Source organism: Littorina saxatilis, linkage group LG2 (genome assembly GCF_037325665.1).
Source record: "Littorina saxatilis isolate snail1 linkage group LG2, US_GU_Lsax_2.0, whole genome shotgun sequence".
NCBI classification, from domain to species: Eukaryota; Metazoa; Mollusca; class Gastropoda; order Littorinimorpha; family Littorinidae; genus Littorina; species Littorina saxatilis.
The window spans coordinates 79,098,400-79,122,192 of NC_090246.1; the positions used below are offsets into that span (position 1 = coordinate 79,098,400).

General features: G+C 46.6%; 1 protein-coding gene across 1 annotated transcript in view; it reads right to left on the reverse strand.

Moving 5' to 3' along the window:
- Positions 1-2,241: 2,241 nt before the first annotated feature.
- LOC138959808 (BTB/POZ domain-containing protein 17-like) overlaps positions 2,242-23,793 on the reverse strand; it is a 31,301-nt gene continuing 9,749 nt past the window's right edge. Inside the window, exon 2 of the mRNA XM_070331429.1 lies at positions 2,242-6,038. Coding sequence (XP_070187530.1) covers positions 4,495-5,916 — 1,422 coding nt within the window. The 5' untranslated portion in view covers positions 5,917-6,038 and the 3' untranslated portion in view covers positions 2,242-4,494. The remainder of the gene's footprint in view (positions 6,039-23,793) is intronic.

The window sequence follows — 23,793 nt, forward strand, 5'->3', positions numbered from 1 at the left end:
TATTTTACATTGAGTTTCAATTTTTGGGGTATTAATCAGTGACAAAATCTGCTGCCTGAAACTGGTAATGATCATCCTCAGAATGCACCAGATTGCACCATTTTGCATCCTTTTTTTCAAAATTTTCCGGGGGGGCATGCCCCCGGACTCCCCTAGCAAGCTAGGCGCTTCGCGCCGTCGGCTCGGCTGGTAATGATCATCCTCAGAATGCACCAGATTGCACCATTTTGCATCCTTTTTTTCAAAATTTTCCGGGGGGGCATGCCCCCGGACTCCCCTAGCAAGCTAGGCGCTTCGCGCCGTCGGCTCGGCGCTTCGCGCCTTCACACCCATATCTTCACAATATACTTTTGAAAAAAACCGGTCATAAAATGAACTGATCCGCCCCTGCCGCCAGGGGGGACATCCCCCTGGGCCACCACTGGCAACCCCCCCCCCCCTCCTCTTCGCCTAGTCCGGCCCTGCATTGCTGGATTATCTTTCCTGTGTTTTGCCTTCTTTTATTTTTTATTTTTACATTTAGTCAAGTTTTGACTAAACGTTTTGACATAGACTGGGAATCGAGACGAGGGTTGTGGTATATTTGTGTGTGCGTGTGTGTAGAGCGATTCCGAGAAAATTACTGGACCGATTTTCATGAAACGTCATATGAGAGTTCCTGAGTACGATATCCCCAGACGGTTTTTTCCTTTTATCGATAAATATTTTTGATGACGTCATATCCGGCTTTTATTGAAAGTTGTTGCAGCACTGTCACGCTCTCATTTGTTGACTAAATTGATTGACTTTCTGATCAAACAATCTTAGACAAAGTCCGGACTTTGGTTTTGCATTTCAGCTTGGAGGCTTAAAAATGAATTAATGATTTTGGTCATTAAAAATCTGAAAAATCTATTTAAATTTATATTTTTATAAAACGATCCAAAAATAATTTCATTTTAGTCTTCATCATTTCCTGATTCCAAAAACATGTAAATATGTTATATTCGGATTAAAAACAAGCTCTGAAAATTAAAACTATGAAAACTATGATTAAAATTAAATTTCCGAAATCGAGTTGAAAACCATTTCATCCTATTCCTTGTCGGTTCCTGATTCCAAAAACATATAGATATGCTATGTTTGGATTAAAAACAAGCTCAGAGAGTTAAAAAGAATAGAGGTACAAAAAAGTTTGCTATCCCGCTCAGCGCAACCACTACCGCGCTACACTGGCTTGTCGATTTCACTGCCTTTTCCACGAGCGGGGGACAGACGATGCTATACAGTCTTGGTGAAAAAATGCAGTGCGTTCAGTTTCATTCTGTGAGTTCGACAGCTTGACTAAATTTAGTAATTTCGCCTTACGCGACTTGTTTTTACTTAGGTTTGCAGCAGGACTACGCTATGGTAATCAAAATCCTTTATAGAAATGTCTGCTCACCCAACCTGCTACTTTCTGGGAAAGAAGCATCGACACGGCAACAAGTGCCGTGTGTTCTCATTGTTCTTGGCTTTTCTGCTCTGTCACACACAGTGAAATTATTCTGATGATCAAAATATACAAACAGCACTAACATTGCGTATGACTTCTCACAAAGCCACATCACACAACGGGCATAACTCATGTACACTAACAATGCAAAACATGCAGCATGACTTCTCTCTCACACATGACACAGTGAACATAACTCATGTACACTAACATTACAATGCAAAACATACAGCATGACTTCTCTCTCACATCACAATGGCGAACATATCGCATGAACACGGTAACACGATAACAAAGCAAAACAAAGATATGTTCCTTAAGCTGTAACGAGGATCAACAAGAGATAAACAACAACCTTCCTCACAGCAACGACTGTCACCATGGTAATCACGACTGTCATGGCGTCCTTAGCAACCAGAGTAGGCCAACTGAGGTGTGTGACCTGTCTAAATGCCTGTCAATGACTGACAATCAGTACTACGTGCATTACTCATGTCAATATTGTGAGCACTAACCGCTTGGCACAGTATCACTGTAAGCAACCACATTATCATCCACATGCATAGTCTCTCTCTCTCTCTCTCTCTCTCTCTCTCTCTCTCTCTCTCTCTCTCTCTCTCTCTCTCTCTCTCTCTCTCTCTCTCTCTCTCTCTCTCTCTCTCCTTTGGTAATAAAGTTCAGTTTCAGTTTCAGTTTCAGTTTCTCTCTCTCTCTCTCTCTCTCTCTCTCTCTCTCTCTCTCTCTCTCTCTCTCTTTGGTAATAAAGTTCAGTTTCAGTTTCAGTCTCTCTCTCTCTCTCTCTCTCTCTCTCTCTCTCTCTCTCTCTCTCTCTCTCTCTCTCTCTCTCTCTCTCTCTCTCTCATTCTTGACGTTTTTCTATGACAACCGAACTTGACATGTCTCTATGACCTTGACAAATATAGATGAACATTGACCTTGACATGTTTCTACCATAACTGACCTTGACGTGTCTCAATGATCTTGACCTGGACGTGTCTCTATGATGTCCGAACTAAACGTCCATTCAGTGAGGTTTCACACAATAGTCCCGTGTCGCCATGCCTCCCAGTCACCATGCCTCCCCACGAGGCCTTACAGTCACTGTCACACCTCACCAACACTGTCCTCGTGTCACTGGCAGTCGTGTCGGACAACATACACTCGTCAATGTATGGCAATGACGCAGTCATATTTATAACCTTTGTCAGACAAACAAAAATCCGTCAGAACCTAAGCTTCTCACACTCTATGTCGGTACAAAGCCTGACAGAACCGTCACTCAGCAAAACACATGTCAAAATCTCCGTTCGTATAATACGAGGTATGATCCAAACAAAATGATCAAATGTGATTTTTGCAGAAACTGTTTGGCGTATCTGGCTCAAAATACAGGGGTTATTAGAACTACTCTCCTCCTACATCGATGCAAAGTCACAAGTGCCTAAGCCAATCAGAAGAGGCCTTAAGGCGGCCTTATTTGGGGTTGCGTTTGAGCTCTAATTTGACGGCTCTGTTTAGGTCCTGGGTGCAGTGAAACTTGTTGGCAAAAAGTCTGATTTTCAAAGAGGGTATTAACCAGAAATCACAAGGGGTGTAATCAGGTCTGAAGAATGTGTGAGGCAAAAATGGGATCATTTGGTCTTTTAGGAATGGATTTACAGCCCTTCTTTTGTGGAGGCTGACATGTTCATGAAGGAGAAGGGCAGTCTTGGTTTCGCAGTTTGGTCGCTCACTGCTAAACTCGGAAGTAACTTTGGGTAAAAAGGTTTCTACATGGTACGTGACAATGACGGTACTGTTAGTAGACAGAATATCGACAGCAACGGGACCTTCGTGGTCGAAAAATATAGCGAAAAGCCTTGGTTCTGCTTTGTAAGCCTCGCTTACAAACGTGATGCATCTCGTCATTTTGGTCTAGACACGCTTAATTGTTTCTGCGTTCTCTGGCACTAAAGTAGAAGGAAACCAAAGTCTCGTTATCAGTTACTACAGCAACAACAAATTCGGGTCAACTGGGTTCATAACGGTTGAGCAGATCGCGTGCAAGAAGACCCTGATGTTCTTTCCGTTCCCCTTTCAGCTCTGGACTGTTCCATATGAAAGTTTAGGTTTTGCACTTTATACTCGCATGTACACGTTTTAATCTTAGTTCTTAAATTTTGACACAGCAGCTACATTATTCTCGTTTGAAGCACTCGTCGGATGTTTTTTTGGCTTTTCAGAGTTATTCCCCTTTTCCCCAGTTTTGATTTCCCTTTTCTTTTGTAAAATTGTAGAATATGGAACAGCTTTGATTCATGTAACGTTCTTCAGCTTTGTAGACATTTTCTTTGTACCATCACCCGGCTACACTCTTTCAAAGAAGTGAAGATTTTTATGGCGCTTGACAAAAGACCCCGTTTTGAAGCACAACCCAAAAATGACGTATTTTAAACCCTCGTCATTTATGACGTAGTAACCTAATGACGTCATCTTTTAGAGGTATACTAGTTAAATGGTTGGCCTTTCAAATGATACATTACTTTTTATGATCAGTGGCCTGAGACTTGTATAATCGCGGTTTGATCATTTTATTTGGATCATACCTCGTATATTACATGTTTCAGGCCTCTCACTCCACGCAAATAAATGTCAAAACTGTCACTTCGTGCAGAGTGTTAGACGTATCCCATCTTCTCACACCAAAAGAACAAGAACTGTCACTTCACACGTAAAGAGCAAGAACTGCCACTTCACACGTAAAGAACAAGAACTGACACGTCACACGTAAAGAGCAAGAACTGCCACTTCACTTTACACGTAAAGAGCAAGAACTGCCACTTCACACGTAAAGAGCAAGAACTGCCACTTCCCACGTACTGTACGAGCCGATACTCTGCCCACAGTGCGTCACAATCATCATGTGCTTTGACCCACGAGAAACGTCAGTGCTAGCGTCACACCTTGAATTGTCTGACAATGACGTCACACCCGGGACTGTCTGACACTGACGTCACACCCGGGATTTTCTGACACTGACGTCAGACCTGGGACTGTCTTGACCTGGTCACCGTGACGGGTAGCGCTGGTTCCAGGGAGAACGCCGTGTTCGGTAAGACGGGGGACTGGGTGGGGGGGAAGGTGTCGAGGTCGGTGACGGTGGCCAGGTGCATGGAGGCACGCCGGGAGGGAGAGGGAGGGTTGTTGGCGACACGGGGCCGGAACTGGGGGCCGGTGAAGTCATCACGTGACTCGGGCAGGTCGCGGAAGGCGTGGAACTTGATGGCGCCGAGCATGAGCTCCTGCACGCGCGGGAAGTTGGTGAAGGATCCGTTCTTGTGCAGGTGGTAGAGCACGCGGCGCGGGAGTCGCGGGTAGCGGATGAGGGAGAGGATGTTCTCGATCTGCTTCTTGTCGGCTAGCTGGGTTCGCTTCATGAAGTCCGTGGCGGCCACCAGCACCACGTTCTCCTCCACGCCGACCGCGTCGGACGCCAGCAGACTGCACACCGTGCTGACCTGGCAGCGTTGCCAGCGGGGGGAGCGGACCAGCTGCGGGAACTGGCAGCACAGCAGGCGGTAGGCCGTGCGCTGGATGTCGCCCTCGTACTCTCCCGCCTCGTACAGCTCGCACACCGTGTCCAGCGAGAAGCCGCTGCCTGTGTAGGGCGGGGAGTTGCCGTTAGGGGAGCTCAGCGCGCTGCCTGGGGGGCTGTGGTTGTGGTTCACGTTACAACTGTCCCGGTTGTTGTTATTGTTATTGTTGTTATTGTTGTGGTTGTTGTGGTGGTGGTGGTGCTGGTTTGAGCGGGAGGAGTGAGAGGAGGTGGAGGTGCACGACTTGGCGAGCACCTGCAGCACGTAGTTGTGGCAGTGCGCGGAGAGTGACGTCACTTTGTACTTGCGCGCCAGGCGGTAGAGCGGCAAGACGTAGTCCTGGTGCAGCCACACCGCGCCGCTGTACAGAAAGTAGAGGAAGCGCGAGAAAACCTCGCAACACTCCCCCTCCTCCTCCACGTGCAGCACGGGCCGGTCCCCCGTCACGTGACCTTCGCCCTGACCGCTGTCCTGGAGGAGGTGAGCCAGGGACTCGGCCAGCACCTCGCTCTTGACCGCCAGCACCACGCGGTGCGCCGCGAACACCAGCTGCCCCGAGTTGACGCTGACCGTGACGTCACTCTCTGCCTCGTGCGCCAGCAGCCACTCCAGGCTGGGGTCCGTCTTGACGCGCTTCCCGCTCGGGTCGTGAGGATGCTGTTGCTGTTGCTGCTGTTGTTGGGGATGGTGGTGGTGATGCTGGTGGTGGTGATGGTGGTGTGTGTGCCCCATCCCAGACACAGACGTGCTAGTGACGGGAGGGGCGGGGCAGATGGTAGGGGCTGGGCCAGAGGGGTGGGTGGGGACGGGGGGCGAAACAGACTGGGGGTAGAGGGCGGGCGGCGCGCTGAATCGCTTCATGCCCATCAGTCACCAGCATCGTACGTCACGCCACGTCACGTCCCTGACCTCGTCTGACGTCAGCTCGCTTCACGTCAAGCTGGTAGGGCTGCTGATGTACGTCATTGGTGTGACGTCACGCGCGGTGCCTGCAACACAGATTGAAGAAAACAAATGAAAGGCAATGTCTCGTCTGTCTCTAAACAGTTGCACGTGGTCTCCCTCTGTCGTCACACGAGGCAGGCATGGCTGTCTAACCCCCGTGCCTTCAACGGGGCTGGACGTGTCTCCCTGCCGGTGTCACGAACTGAAACCTCTGCTGAACAATCCCTCTCATTGCGGTCAATGCGCATGCGCCAATCTTGGACTTAAAAAATGCAACCCTTGGCCGAACGAACCATGGGTTAGGGTTAGGGTTAGGATTAGGGTTAGGATTAGAGTTAGGGTGTTCACGACCTGATTAATCTCCCCATGTTAGCGCATGCGCATTGACCGCATTGAGAGGGATTGTTCAGGCAGAGTTTTCAGTTCGTGACACCGGGTTACAATTTGCTCGCTCACTTCACTCGTACTCAAAATATTGCCCGTGTATTTGGACAGATACAATACGACAGGAGGTGGATATGTTGTTGGTTTTTACATTTAGTCAAGTTTTGACTAAATGTTTTAACATAGAGGGGGAATCGAGATGAGGGTCGTGGTGTATATATATATGTAAGTATGTATGGTGTGTGTGTGTGTGTGTGTGTGTGTGTGTGTGTGTGTGTGTGTGTGTGTGTGTGTGTGTGTGTGTGTGTGTGTGTGTGTGTGTACAGCGATTCAGAGAAAACCACTGGACCGATCTTCATGAAGCTTCACATGAGAGTTCCCGAGTATGATATCCCCACGCACGTTTTTAATTTTTTTTATTAAACATCTTTGAGGACGTCATATCCGGCTTTTTGTAAAAGTTGAGGCGGCATTGTCACGCTCTCATTTTTCAACGAAATTGGTTGAAATTTTGGTAATCTTCGACGAAGCCCAGACTTCGGTATTGAATTTCAGCTTGAAAAAACTAATTTATGAGTTTGCTCATTGAATTTGTCATAAAAATTGAATTTTCGCAAACAGACTTTAAATTGATTACATCGTATTTTTTATCAAATTATGAATCTAAAAATATATATAACTATATATGTCATGTTTACTCTTAAAATGTGGTCACAATTAACGAAAAAAGGTTCATTCGTACTACGATTAAAATTACAGAAGTCGATCCAAAAATGATTTCATCTTATTAAAAAAAACATAGGGATATAATATGTTAGTATTAAAAACAAGCTCAAAATGGGTTTTTTAAAATACAGAAAAGCGTGCTTTCCTGCTCAGCGCAATACCCTACTGTGCTATACAAGCTCGTCAATTTCACTTCGTTTTGCACGTGAAAAGTAAGCGAATTTCTTTCCGCGGGGGTTGACGAAGCTGTATTGTTGACGTTAGTGAGCAGTCCAGGGGGGTATATGAACATCTCAGTGGCAGGGGGATGGAAGCACTTGCTAATGAGTGGGAGTGTGTATGCGCGTGGTGTGCACGAGGATGTATGCACGTGAGTGATATTTGTAAATGTGTATCATGATAATATCATCTTTGTATTTATATTATTGAAATTGTTATATCTCGATGTACAGCGCTAAGAGCATAGTTAAATTTGTGAAGCGGCGCTATATAAGCTATCTTTATTATTATTATTATTGTCTTGGTGAAAAAATGCAGTGCGTTCAGTTTCATTCTGTGAGTTCGAAACATTGACTAAATGTTGTAATTTCGCCTTACGCGACTTGTTTGAATTATCATTATTTGAACAAAATCAAAACAATTCATTTTGTGCTAAAGATAAACAGATTTCCAGTACGATTTGTACGATCTTCTGATAAAATGACTTCTTTCCAGCTTTCGCGGTCGGTTTGAGAGCACTGTACACGTAACAATTCACAGATTAAGACGAAAAGCATGAAATATATACCCGAAGAGAACCCCATGCTCCCCGTCACATTTAAATGTATTCGTTTGAACTCTGGTGCTTCTTAAAACTGTCACGCTCATATGACAGAACCTGACCCAGATATGCAGTGAAACAGAGCTTGACATGTGTGAAAAACTGTATTTTCGTGTTTCTATAACCCACCGAACTCTGACATGGATTACAGGATCTTTTTCGTGCGCACTTGGTCTTGTGCTTGCGTGTACACACGGGGATGTTCAGACACCGAGTCTGCACACAAAGTTGACTCTGAGAAATAAATCTCTCGCCGAACGTGGGGACGAACTCACGCTGACAGCGGCCAACTGGATACAAATCCAGCGCGCTACCGACTGAGCTACATCCCCGCCGTGGATAAATGCCGTCATGATAGAACGGCGCTTTCCAAGCTGTTTTTCCCCTTGCATAATTATGAGCGTTCGTGTATTCCAAGCCCTGAAACTTTCCCTGTGATCTCGGGATCTTTATCGTGCGCATGACGGGTGCACGCGCCGGGGATGACGGTTGGGACACTGACACCGTTGCTATTTGAATGCATTGGTGTGACGCGTGTACATTGCTGAACGTGATAGCTCATCTTCAAACCTATCGCTATGTCGGCCTCAAATACACAGCATTTCTTACAGCTCTCAACGTTTCACAAAGCGGCAGCGAGGTAATTAGTCAAAATAAACAATGGCGTGCCAGCCCTCAGACCCACCGTGCTTACCGCCCTTGCCAGGGGCGCCTCCGCCACTCGAAATCATTCATCACAGAGAACAGAATAAAGTATAACATCGTCACGACTCGCAGTGACTGTGCGACGAGGTTAATGGATTTTTAACGCGTACAAAAAGTTTAAAGTTTCCCTAAATGCTAATCATTTTTGCCTTTGGGGTCCAAATTATGGTATGACCAACCAGGCAAACGATCTTCATTTTCTAAACGTAGTGCTCGGCGGTCTTACAAAAAAGGGAGATCATCGTTCAGGACGCACACGGTGGTAACAACAGTTACTAATTACACTAAGAGAGGTAAGACCCAATACAATGTCACAGAGCAACAAGCACTGACACAACTAGAAATCTTCACCTCACAAAACGACCGCCGAATACGTTCCATTTCCCATGACGTCCCCTTCATTGGCTTTATGAGAGGCCGGTCAGCAAAGGACATGGTGAATCCAAGGAAGACCACGCAATGATTGAGTTTAAGACACAGAACTAAAACCGACAATAGAGTCTCACCTTGTAAATCACCTCCCGGTTTACAAATCAGGACAATCACACCCGTTATTTCGTTGTATGCTGGCGACAGGTATGTGAATGTGATGTCTGGTACGCAACACGAAGAGTTGTAAGTTGACTGTCTTGCTCCGGCAATACCACGACAAACCTAGTACAGCTGTCGGGAAGACTACAGGGCAAAGTCGTACATTTCATCAGCGGCGCTGTAGTGAAATCAGCCCAGCGGTTCGGACGACCGACAATGTACATGTATGTATCTGCCTGTCTGCTGGAACACACACACACACACACCCAAACGCTGCCTGACAATGTACCTGTCTGCTGGAACACACACACCTAAACGTTGCCTGCCGTGAGATGGACAAAGCAGAGACGACGCAAGGTGCAGAGCGAGCCCCCCCCCCCCCCCCCCCCCCTCAGAGACCAGGCATGCTCTCACCACTCTCGGGCACCATCACAGCACCGAGAGGCTGAGAGGCCATAAAATAGACATCGAGCGGAGAGGTAAAAACACAACCTCCGCTGACTGTAACCTTCATCAACTCTCGTCATGGTTCTTAGTGCTTTACCATCTCTCTGTCTCTGTCTCTCTGTCTCTCTGTCTCTCTGTCTCTCTGTCTGTCTGTCTGTCTGTCTGTCTCTCTCTCTCTCTCTCTCTCTCTCTCTCTCTCTGAGAACACATACCCGCACAGCATAATTTTGCCTCTACTGTAACACTCTTTTTATTGCAGTGGATTTTTTGGCTCAAGTGTTACGTTTCAGGGCTGTTGGGTTTTATTGGAGAAACAGGTAGTAAGCCTCCAACTCAGCCACCATGTGTTTACCACCTACAGTACTTCGCAGTGCGCTATGGCTCGGGGGAGAGGGGCGGAAGAAGCAGGGGGGCATAAAACGTTGACAGCAGCGAACGGTGGTGAGCGTTTTACGGCCGTCATTAGCAGGCTACAGTCAACATTCCGCGGGCTGTCTTCAGTGCTGAGTCACCGCGCCACCCACCAGCACCACTATCCACCCACCGGTATCACCATCCACCCACCGGCATCACCATCCACCCACCGGTACCACCACCATCCACCCACCGGCACCACCATCCACCCACCGGCACGATCATCCACCCACCGGCACCACCACCCACCCACCGGCACCAACCACCAGCACCACCACTACCGGCACCTCCACCACCCACCACCGCCACCACCACCCACCGGCACCACCACCACCAACCGACGTCCATAATTATCATCTGGTCAGTCGTGTCCTAACACCGCCAGTCCACTGCCCCCATCGTGCCGACCCTGACCTTCACTGGTCAGAGCTTCCGACGGTCTGTTCCTTCAGTGTTGGTCAGTCATCAGATCCACCACACCGACGTCAACGCCTACCTCGGTGAGCACATTCCACCTCCACACCCATCTCCCCCCCCCCCTACAACCCATCCCAACAATTAGCCTACAATAAGATCCCCCCCCTCCCCCACCCATCGCCTCGTTAATACAAAAAAATGGCTTGAAGTCAGCAAGGGAAAGAAAAGTGCTATCATGGTTGAACGGCAATCGAAAGTTGGAGTGGTGACGCACATTCCATTCTGTGACGTCGTCACGACAACGTACGTCATGCGCTAAGTAAAAAGGGAGGTAAGAACGGCCGGGGGAAGGAGAAGGCTATCTCTGTCGTCAAGGCAACCATCCGGCGTCACGTTCGCTAATCAAAACGGCAAAAACTCACCACGCAACGGCTTCGCAAAGTCCGCAAGTGTCAGAAATTGAAATCCATGGATTGATTCTGTTCTTCACGTTTCATTTTTCACTTTTTTAGTCCCTGTCGTCGATCGCTTCTCCACCCACCCACACCCCACCCCTCAACCCCCCCCCCTCCCATGCTACCCTCCCTCAAACACCCCACACCCCAACCCTACTTTTTTTTCCTTTAAGACACGAAGAGCAAGTGTTGGAAATTGAAATCCACGAATTGCTTCTGTTGTTCTTATTTCTATTTTTTCCTTCCGTGTGGACCTCCCCCCCCCCCCCCCCCCCCCCCCATATGTTGCTTTAGCGAAGGGAAAAAGCTTGGCAAGGATCAATAGCGCACAGGTTGCACGAGATAGCACGTGCGCTACTCCCCACCCCCCCCCCCCCCCCCCCCCCCCCCCCCCTCACCCCTTCCGCCTGCATAATTCTGCATCACACCCCACAGCGCAGGTCTGCCGTCGATACAAGTAGTACATGTATATAAATTGGGCTCGTCGTGCAAGAATGTCTTCGAGGGAGAGAACTTGTTCCCTGTGACCCGATGAACAGCCATGAAACAAGCACACGACGAGCACAACAAGCACATGACGAGCACAACAAGCACACGACGAGCACAACAAGCACACGACGAGCACAACAAGCACATGACGAGCACAACAAGCACATGACGAGCACAACAAGCACATGACGAGCACAACAAACACATGACAAGCACAACAAGGAGCATAACAAGCACACGACGAGCACAACAAGCACACGACGAGCACAACAAGCACACGACGAGCACAACAAGCACACGACGAGCACAACAAGCACACGACGAGCACAACAAGCACACGACGAGCACAAAAAGCACACAACGAGCACAACAAGCACACGACGAGCACAACAAGCACATGACGAGCACAACAAGCACACGACGAGCACAACAAGCACACGACGAGCACAAAAAGCACACAACGAGCACAACAAGCACACGACGAGCACAACAAGCACATGACGAGCACAACAAGCACACGACGAGCACAACAAGCACATGACGAGCACAACAAGCACATGACGAGCACAACAAGCACATGACGAGCACAACAAGCACATGACGAGCACAACAAACACATGACAAGCACAACAAGGAGCATAACAAGCACACGACGAGCACAACAAGCACACGACGAGCACAACAAGCACACGACGAGCACAACAAGCACACGACGAGCACAACAAGCACACGACGAGCACAACAAGCACACGACGAGCACAAAAAGCACACAACGAGCACAACAAGCACACGACGAGCACAACAAGCACATGACGAGCACAACAAGCACACGACGAGCACAACAAGCACACGACGAGCACAAAAAGCACACAACGAGCACAACAAGCACACGACGAGCACAACAAGCACATGACGAGCACAACAAGCACACGACGAGCACAACAAGCACACGACGAGCACAACAAGCACATGACGAGCACAACAAGCACATACCGTGTCCCGCAGCCTCGATTATTGCCCCTACTCTATGCAGCCGTCAAACATCCAGTTTGTATTGATGATATGCAGATGACACATCCAGTTTGTATTGATGATATGCAGATGACACATCCAGTTTGTATTAATGATAATATGCAGATGACACATCCAGTTTGTATTGATGATATGCAGATGACACATCCAGTTTGTATTAATGATAATATGCAGTTGACACACCCCCTTTGAAGATTGTCCCTCCCTAGCGGCATAGGTCTAGATGAAATATCCTTTCCGCAAAGCATAAAGTCTGGGTCTGGGAACAACAAATCACAGCTTCCCGAAATATCCCTCGGGGCCTTCACTGCGGTGTGTCTGCTGGTAGTCACCTCAAGTCAACATGGCGGGCCCCACTCCGTGCAATCAAAAGTCAACCCGAGGAATCATTCTTTTTAATGTTGTTTACGATGATTGTAAACCCTCGTGTTATAAACCCGATCGTGTCTTTCCGGTTTCATTTTATTTCAAACAAACAGCCCTCTAACTTCTCGGCGTTTTCGTCGCTTTCGCTCGCATTTTAAAAAGCAACTCGCGTAAACCTGTTGCAACACAGCAAGCTTTGTGTAGTATCTGTTTGACACAAATCTGAACACGACAGTCAGTCAAATAATGTTGTCATCATTTTCACGAGTTTTCATTCATAACCAGCTGGGGAATAAATCTCATGTTCCCCACTGATGCAATAAATCGAGGTAGTGAATTGGTTTGCTTTCAGGTGAAACGTGGATTGTCAAAGTAAAAGCCAATCAGGCTTATTGTTTGATGTGTGGAACCATCGCGGCTTTGGATTCGTGTTTCCGGGGACAACGACTGTAAGCATTCACTCTCAAAGACCCAATCAATGTTGATAATTACCGCGGCGACTCATGGTCACTTTGCAACTTATCTCTGGAATCGCAAAATCCACAACAAAAAGTCACAAAACACTTAAAAGGAAAGAAATAATTATGCTCAACACTTACTGAACTCACACATATGATCGCAGCTCTGTACATTTTCAGACTGGAAGAAAAACTTTAATGTGTTTGTTTCTTATTAAACGCGAGCAGCTCCACAGAAGTTTCTGAGACAACAGGTTCACAACTTGTTACCGTTAGCCGATGAGAAAGCTGGTAAAGGGAGAAAGCTGGTCCAAGGGAGAGAGCTGGTTCAAGAATATAATTATGAGAAAGTTCGGCCCATGAGAAACTTCAGGTCGTTCTGGACAGCGGCAAACAGTGCTTCAGATCATGCGGTTCACGAGTCCAGAGACGTGTCATTAATAGCGCCGAGTACCACGCTGTAGCGACGTGTGGAGACATCTCGGCTTATCCCGTCGCCACCGAGACTACGCTCGTCGTCGCGTGACCGTCTGGCTGTGTTGCGGGACGTAAACAGATAGAGAAGGTGTCACAGATCATTGCTTTCTTGTCGTCACGTGACAAGGCACAGCGACATTTCCTTCCTTTGGGCAACATGCACTGGGTAACCCGAACAATATGCAGGCTGGTACAGAGTAAGTCCAGTAAGCCGGCAGACATGAATCAACGTCATCGTTCAAGTCGTCTATCCACTGGCGACACTTTTCAACATGTCAATGGCACCAGTAAACCACCGACACCGTACCAGAAAACAACATCACGAGTAAACCACAGCACCAGTAGAACAACGTTACGTCTCTCCCAAACCCCCCTCCCACCACCACCTAGCCGCCATGATAGGCGCCGCGTGATATGATCATAACCCCCGTTGACTCCAGGCTGTCTGACTGAGATGCACACAATTCGTTATGTAAATGGTGTCTTGTCTCCGGGCTTAGTTTCACCGAATGGCGATTTGTCCCCGTTGTGTACGGCCCTCGGCAGTCCTCGTTGGGGTACAGTGCTGCTGTTAACTACTGCCACACACCCCCCACACACACACACCCACCCCACCCCCAGCCCTTCGCTGAAGATTTGTGATCATACAGACGCTTCTTTCCGTCACGGCTCAACCGATACTAAAACAGATCCTCTTGAAAAGTGTTGACTTGAGAACAGAGGGGTGTACGGCGGTGATTGAACAGCTTGACAACAGTCAACACCGAGTAAGGTTAACTGACAGAAGAGCGGGAAGGGCAGACAGCAGACATCGTAACCTGCCTCCAACTACACTACACGTACTGCAATGAAATCAGTATTTGTACAACAAACAAAAAGGGCCGGTCAGCTCTTGGTTTCTTTGTTCCCTCTGCATCCATGTATGCACACTGGACAGTTACGGGGGATGCGGAACAATTTCTCCAAGACATTGACAGTCCATTAACACTAAAGATTAAAAACAACTTTTGTAGCTGTACGCCGGATAACGTTCAACAACTCTCTCTCTCTCTCTCTCTCTCTCTCTCTCTCTCTCTCTCTCTCTCTCTCTCTCTCTCTCTCTCTCTCTCTCTCTCTCTCTCTCCTCTCTCTCTCTCTCTCTCTCTCTCTCTCTCTCTCTCTCTCTCTCTCTCTCTCTCTCTCTCTCTCTCTCTCTCTCTCTTCCCTTTTTGCCCCCCTTGTTTTTGTTTTCTTGCCACTGATGTTAATCCATTCTGACATGGAAATTTGTGGACGCGGCACGAAAATTGGATTTCTGCCCATTGCTTCGTTCCCTTCCCTATAACAATACATCCCTATTCGGATTACAGAACAAAACACGCAGATGAATGCCCCATGCAGCAAGAACTGAGTGTTTTACGCCCACTTGGTTTGACTCTCCATCTCAGACTGTACACTGAAGCAACAAGGTGAAGCCTGTCTTTAACCCTTCCCGAGTCTCTTGGCGCTTCACTTTTATTTGAGCCGCCTAGCGATCTTCGATATGCTAATCTTTTTCTGAACAGTTGTGATCTGTGCGCGGTTTGAACAACAAGTAGGCTTCAAAATGCTGCTCTTAAACAAATTAACTTTGCTTGAATATGTAGCCTGCAAATTACGCATACTGAGAGTATACTGACATGCGACAAGCAAAAACTCCTCACTCCATACAATCTTGGTCTTTGAAGGCGGCGACTTTCTCACAAAGTCAGACCGCGATATCTGGTCTTCGGCAAGCGGCAGCAGGCTGTTTGTTTCCACGATATCGAAGTCTGTAGTCAATAACAACCAGTGCACTGTTTATTCCCCAGCGGTTGAAACAATGACATGATAACATTTACAATCCGTAAGCACAGACAGGTTGTTAATTTCAAAGGTGCTGAAATCGCCATACGTACGCTGGTTGGATAACGAAAGGTTCGTCAATAACCACCAATGGATGCATCATTTTCAAGGAACAGAACAACGCTACGCCGATGAATAGCTAGTACTGAGTAACGAACAGATTACTATTTCCAAGGAAAAAAGCAATGCTGCATGTGTTAGTCACCAGTGAGCAGTGCTGAGTAAGAAATCCTTATTTCCATGGAAGAGAAACGTTAACATGGGGAGGACGTCAGCTTGCTTTGTTTATCTCACACAAACTTTATACTGACTATTCCCTTCCCCTCCCCTCCAAAGTGCTGCTGATCGAACTTTGGACCATGTATTCCCCCCTTGGATTGTAATTTGCGATGAGAAATGGTATTTTGACTTTGAAATTAGCTTCAACGCAAAATATATTTCTTTTCTTATTCGAAGGACGTAACCGATCGGTGCGTTTTCGAATAAATCGAATTTGGGGTAAAATCGATCAAATTACATCACAAATCTGCTTCAGTTAAAAGATCTTGAAATGCTTTTCTCCCTCAAGATAATTGTACCCCTTGAAATTAGCGGAGAAACATTCAATCTGAAGTTAATTTTGGCTGACGTCCTCCCGATAGCAGCATGTGCTAGTAACCAGTTAGCAGTATACGAATTCATTATTACCAAGGAAGAGAAACAATGATATGCCAGTTGTCAGCAAGCAGCATTAATGTGTTAATGTCACAGAGGCAAAACAAAATGTCATAAGTGGCCAGTAGGGCGTAACATGCTGCTGAAACAATCAACGTTAATCGGATCAGCTTGAACTCACATCGCAGGCGGCTGCTGCTTGATCAATTACGTGTAATAAAAGTGATCTATAAAGGTTCAAAGAAATAACAAGCTACACACCCCACAGCTGCAGGTCTCTCTCGCGGTGTCTCCACGCCTCACGCTGAGTTGAAAGACGCGCCAGTCATCACATCAAAGCATGTCGACTCTACCGTCAAGTAGTCCCAATCTTTTATGCAAATAGTCCGTGCGCGCTCACCTTTACGGCAAATATTGCTCGATAAATAAGACATGCAAGATCAACATGGAATGCAAGTCCTGTTCCCAGTTCACAGCCACGCCGGCCACACTGCTCCTTCAACCTCGGCATGCCGCAAGCTGGTTCCATTCTAACCTCACAGTCAGAGCTATCGGGCCACACTGCCCCTTTAACCACGGCATGCCGCGCTGGTTCCATTCTAACCTCACAGTCAGAGCTATCGGACCACACTGCCCCTTCAACCACGCCATGCCGCGCCGGTTCCATTCTAACCTCACAGTCAGAGCTATCGGGCCACACTGCTCCTTCAACCACGGCATGCCGCGCTGGTTACTATTCTAACCTCACAGTCAGAGCTATCGGACCACACTGCCCCTTCAACCACGGCATGCCGCGCTGGTTACTATTCTAACCTCACAGTCAGAGCTATCGGGCCACACTGCTCCTTCAACCACGCCATGCCGCGCTGGTTCCATTCTAACCTCACAGTCAGAGCTATCGGGCCACACTGCTCCTTCAACCACGGCATGCCGCGAGCCGGTTCCATTCTAACCTCACATCAGTCTACATAGTACTGACGTCATAATCAACCCCTACTTTCCTCGTGGCACAGGAAACAACACAGACTGAATAGACACAGACAAAGCCATCGTATGTACATTTTCATTTCAAGAGGTGCTCATATTGCATTTCATCCTACATACGTAAAAGAGACCACTCGATGAAATAACAGTAGTCAGGATGTCGTTTGGGTCGGCCCTTCGGCCAATCGCCGATTTTTTTTTTACTTTGGCCGAAACTTTCATGTCCCTATCGGCCAAATGTCCGAAGAGTATTCGCCTAAATCGGCCAAAGTTTGTCCAGTTTTTTTGTATTGGTCAGGCTTTGATTGCTAAAACTGCTGCCGATGTACTTAGTCAACTGACTGACGTTTATTTGCTTCGCGAATACCAAAAACGAAACATCAATGTTTTGAACGGAAGCCATTGCCAAAAAATATAGATGCCGGAGTGGTTTCACTTGGACAAGGGAAACCACACTCTCAGCGTTTGCGTTTTCCGGTTCGCGATAGTTTCTCAGTCAGTCAGTGCTTTCGATTTGGATGTGAACATCATGTCGCAACCAAAAAATAAAAATAAAACATTTGGCCAAGGTTTGCTACCATTCGCCAAGGTAAGTGATTTTGGACAAAATGACAGGAACACCGCGAATGTGGACAGTGGTAGTAGTGTTGTAGAGTCGATCGAAGCAGACGACATAGCAGACGATAGATAGTCACCGCGAATCGAAATCTGCTGAGCCAGAGAATGAAAAGCGTCCTCCAAATCGTGGTTTCCAAGCAAAATGGCTCACCCTACACGTTTTTTTTATTGGTGTTTTACCAGTCATGTTTTCCAAGGCTTGTCAAGATTAGCACAAGATTGGAAGAGTTTTACTTTCAAGAAATTAAAGTTAAAGGTTTGAAAAAGTTTCAGAGAACTGGTGTCTGATGTAGTTAAATCAGCAAAGCTGATTGTTTCAGTTGCAGTAAGCAACATATAATCCAGGGGCGGATTAGAGGGTGTTACAGGGGTTCCGGCCACCCCCCCCCCCCCCCGGCTGCCCCCCCCCCCCCCGGCTGCCCCCCCCCCCCCAAAAAAAAATAATTTATGACTGTAAAACCGGGGGAAGAGTTAATTGTTTAATTGTCACAGTATGCGACATGTCTTCCTTCTAACCATACTATATGATGTCGGGAGCAGGTATCAGTGAAGATAAATTGCCATTATTTAATACTAACGTTAAAAGGATTGCAAAACACTTTTGTTTGGAAATACTGATTTAACTATATCTTTGAAGACGAAAATATTTTCTGCTGTACAAGATTACGTTATGTCAACAGATCGCTTCGGCTGATATTATGTTAACAGTGACAGCAATAGATGTAGCAAAGCATTTCTCTCTCTCTCTCTCTCTCTCTCTCTCTCTCTCTCTCTCTCTCTCTCTCTCTCTCTCTCTCTCTCTCTCTCTCTCTCTCTCTCTGTCTCTGTCTCTCTCTCTCTTTATTTGTATAAAATATTATGAAATATTTTGAAAGAAAAGGGTTGATGTTATCACTTGTTCGCCATGTCTTGTTATCAGAATGTGTATTGATTATCAGTTTTAGAACGTGTCCATAAGAAGTCTGCTTGTTAACGTTCTTAATGTTGTTACTGTATATAACATGTATACAAGAAATTAATAAAAACACGCTTAAACCAAAAGAAATAATGAGTGGCTGCTGACACCAGTTGATCATGTTTAAAATCAAGGATAAGCCACAAATTGTTTATAAAATAGCTAACATTCTTCAGCTTCAGGGAGGCTTTGCCCCCCAGACCCCCCAACGGGACCCTGGACCCCAGGTTGTACCCCCCCCCCCCCCTCTGGCTTAACTGCTCCGCCCCTGTAATCTGTGTTCCTAAGACAATGATTGTATGTATTAGTGTTCCCCTCTTGAGTCTAGTGCTTCAATGTTGCGGTGAGTTTGTATGAGCCAAAATAATAGCCGAAAATGTTCCAAGATGTCCTAAAGCTTTCTGACAGTTTCGGCCAAATGTCCCAACATGAAAATGTCTAGCAACACCCCTCAGTATTGTTCAAACCACACGTGTGTATATCATGTAAATGAGGTCGTGTCAAACTAGTCTGGCAGTAACCTGCTTTTCCACTGCTTATGATGCCAAAGTCATCGAGACAAACGTCATTATGAAAACACTTCTGCGTTTGCTGTTTGCCCATGAAGAGTTTTTAGAACTAACACGTCACACTACACTTTCTAAAGTGACGTTTCTTTGCTTTGACGTGAAAGATTGCAAGAGGCTTTGGAATAGATCAAGGTTCCAAAAGCAGCGTCTTGAATTTGGACGCCTCGACTGCGGTACATTTTGAGTAAAATACACCGAAGTATAAAGTATGTAGGATAAACAGAATACTACATGGCTTGCTGTATCGTACCAGATTTACACTCGTTGCTTTTACAAATATTGAAAAGCTCGCTTTCGCTCGCAGTTGAATATTTTAAAAAGCAACAGTGCACGACCTGACAAAACGGACCGTAACTGGCTCACAGCTCGGCGTGCACTCAGGCGTGTCATGGAGCAGGACAGCGCTGACACGGCGCTTTGTCGCACGCCATGATTAGTAACGGCGTAAAACACACAAGGAGGAGCCCTGTGTGTTTGCAGACGTCACGCGCACTGATATACTGTGACGTCACGTCAGTCGTCTGTCGGCGCCGTGACCTCTCGGGGCCACCAGGGGCAGTAATTAACGTGCAGTCCCTCCCCCCACTGCATTCAACGGGAGGAAACGACGTTATGGGGGACCTCCGCGGGGCAGGCATGCAGCGAGGCCTTCGCGGGCTTGTCGCTTCATTACGCGAGGCTTAATGAACATAGCACTCGACTCTCGCTCATCCCAGCGTGCAGGCTGCTGGCTTAACGCGCTATTAGCGCCAGCATTACAGGGCTTAATCAACTCAGGGGAACATCTCATGGTCGCTGACGCAATCTGACACGCAACAGCATGTCCGCCCTCCGGCCCATAGATCTGACTTAACACACCCACAATCTATCCACACACACACACACACACACACGCACACACAGAGTGACACACACACACACACACACACACACACACACACATGTGAGACAGACCTGTGACGGATTATAGCCGGGGGTCCCTGTCATATATATATATATATATACTATATAATTATGTATTGCAGATATAATTATAATGTAGCCAAGGAACCTAGGAAATGCCTGGCACGTCTATCTGCCAGAGCTAGCGATCACAACAGGCCTGGCATGTTTGTCTGTTAATTTAGCTTCAGTTTGAAACGATCGCTGGTTGCTGTTATACGAGGTATGATCCAAACAAAATGATCAAATGTGATTTTCGCAGAAACTGTTTGGCATATATATCTGGCTCAAAACACAGGAGATATTAGAACTACTCTCCTCCTACATCGATGCAAAGTCACAAGTGCCTAAGCCAATCAGAAGAGGCCTTAAGGCGGCCTTATTTGGGGTTGCGTTTGAGCTCTAATTTGACGGCTTTTTTGAGGTCCTGGGTGCAGTGAAACTTGTTGGCAAAAAGTCTGATTTTCAAAGAGGGTGTAAACCAGAAATCACAAGGTCTGAAGAATGTGTGAGGCAAAAACGGGATCATTTGGTCTTTTAGGAATGGAGTTACAGCCCTTTTGTGTAGACTGACATTTTCATGAAGGGGAAGGGCAGTCTGGGTTTCGCAGTTTGGTCGCTCACTGCTAAACTCGTAAATAAGTTTGGGTAAAACGGTTTTTACAGGGTACGTGACAATGACGGTACTGTTAGTAGACAGAATATCGACAGCAACGGGATCTTCGTAGTCGAAAAATACAGCGAAAAGCCCTGTTTCTGTTTTGAAAACATCGCTTACAAACGTGATGCATCTCGTCATTTTGGTCTAGACACGCTTTGTTTCTGCGTTCTTTGGCACTAAAGTGGAAGGAAACCAAAGTCTCATTATCAGTGACTACAGTAACTACAAATTTGGGTCTACTGGGTTCACAACGGTTGAGCAGATCGCGTGCAAGAGGACCCTGATGCTCTTTCCGTTCCCCTTTCAGCTAATGAGGCACCCATTTTGCGGCCAGCTTTTGAAGCAGAAGATCATTGAGTAGAATTCTCTGGACTGTTCCATATGAAATTTTAGGTTTTGCACTTTATACTAGCATGTACACTTTTTAATCTTAGTTCTTAATTTTGACACAGCAGCTACATTATTCTCGTTTGAAGCACTCGTCGGAAGTTTTTTTGGCTTGTCAGAGTTATTCCCCTTTTCCCCAGTTTTGATTTCCCTTTTCTTTTGTAAGATTGTAGAATATGGAACAGCTTTGATTCATGTAATGTTCTTCAGCTTTGTAGACATTTTCGTTGTACCATCACCCGGCTACACTCTTTCAAAGAAGTGAAGATTTTCATCATGACAAAAGACCCCGTTTTGAAGCACAACCAAAAAATGACGTATTTTAAAACCTCGTCATTTATGACGTACTAACCTAATGACGTCATCTCGTAGAGGTATACTAGTTAAATGGTTGGCCTTTCAAATGATACATTACTTTTTATGATCAGTGGCCTGAGACTTGTACAATCGCGGTTTGATCATTTTTTGTTCGGATCATACCTCGTAGCAGCGTCTTCTTGTTCTAATGTGCTACACAGAAAGTGGCTGGCCCAAAGAACTTCAGATGGGGGCAGAAGACTTCAGATGGGGGCAGAAGACTTCAGATGGGGGCAGAAGACTTCTGATGGGGGCAAAAGACTTCAGATGGGGGCAGAAGACTTCAGATTTCACCCAAGCTGTGCCCACCTTCTGTCTGAGGGGGGGGGGGGGGGGGGCGCGGCTAGTGTTACCAATACCATGCTGCTGCCTGATGTCTCTGAGCACAGGCACTCGTCACGAGGTGGGCGGGGCCTATGTCTTGGCTGTCACTTGTGATGGACGTCATTTCTTATGGTTTATACTTGTAATAGTAGTAGTCTTGAGAGCGCACAGGCCCCGCCCACTTTGATCCCGACCCGATCGTGACGAGTGCCTGTGTCTGAGTTGCAATAAAAAGTTCTCCACCTCTCTAGTTCAATGTCTGTTTGACCAAGACTGTTCCATGTCTGTTTGACCGAGACTGTTCCATGTCTGTTTGACCAAGACTGTTCCGTGTCTGTTTGACCAAGATTGTTCCATGTCTGTTTGACCAAGACTGTTCCATGTCTGTTTGGCCAAGACTGTTCCATGTCTGCTTGACGAAGACTGTTCCATGTCTGTATGACCAAGACTGTTCCATGTCTGTTTGGCCAAGACTGTTCCATGTCTGTTTGACCAAGACTGTTCCATGTCTGATTGACCAAGACTGTTCCACCAAGACAAGATGCACACGAACGTGTTACTAGTGACGACAAAATGGAGGAATGACTACCAGCGGAAAGTACGTTCCAAGCCTTCACAGAGGTCAAAAGCACAGCCAGGAGAACAGAGAAAAGTCAACAATCCCATCAGGCCCAAACGTTGTACCAGAGATACCTCAGGGCAATAACTCACTAAGTTAAAAGTCCACAATCCCATCAGCTTCAAACGTTGTAGCCTACCAGAGATACCTCAGGGCAATAACTCACTAAGTTAAAAGCATACAGCTTCTTTTCGTCTTCTCCTATTAAAGCTGTGGTCTATTTATGACTTTCCGGGGCTACGAGGTTGAAAAATAGGGATACAATCATGTACAAAATTATGTACAGCAAACGCTACCCGAAACCCCACCTATACGGCGTGTATGACCTTGGGAGCTTCAGTCAACCTTGAATTTTGCAGGGATAACATCCGGTTTGCTCTCTCAAGACTGATCATATTTTATCTTCAAGAGAGATCAAGGGGAAAAAATGAACGCCCCGGCGAAGAATCGAACTCTCGACCTCGAGACTTCGTGTCTTATGTCCTAACCACTGGGCTACTGCGCCAATCGAGAAAAAAAGGAAAAACATTGATATAATGAATTCATGTTATGTTATTCTTGATGCAGCATGATTTACATCTCTATCCGCCCATTGTTCAGAAGTGAATACATGTATAACTTTTTCTTAGGTGTCTGTTTTCAACTGCACAGAGCTTTGGAGAGATTCAATTGCTGTTCTTGTCATTTTTCTTGCATGTTGTAAATAGAGATATCGCAGCTATTTGCATGGCGCGAATGTCGTGTAGCATGACGGTGTAAACATGTACTGCGATTCTGTGAAACATGTTTGCAAATAAAGGCAAATTTTAATAGCAAATTTTACGTTTTTGCAACGCATGAATGGTAATTCAAGCGTAGAATGATATAAAATTATCAATTTTTTTATCTTTGAAAACACTGGTGAAGTGGCCTAGCGGTTAAGACATCGGCCCCGACATTTCGAGGCCCCGAGGCCTTGAGTTCGAATCCCTGCCAAGTCGTTTATTTTTTTCTGCTCGATCCTTCTCGACAAATGTGCTCAGCTCTGAGAGAGCAAACCGGATGTTACCACTGCAAAATTCAAGCGTTGACTGAAGCTCTTAAGGTCATTCACGCCGTATATGTGGGGTTTCGGGTAGCGTTTGCTGTACAGAATTCTGTACATG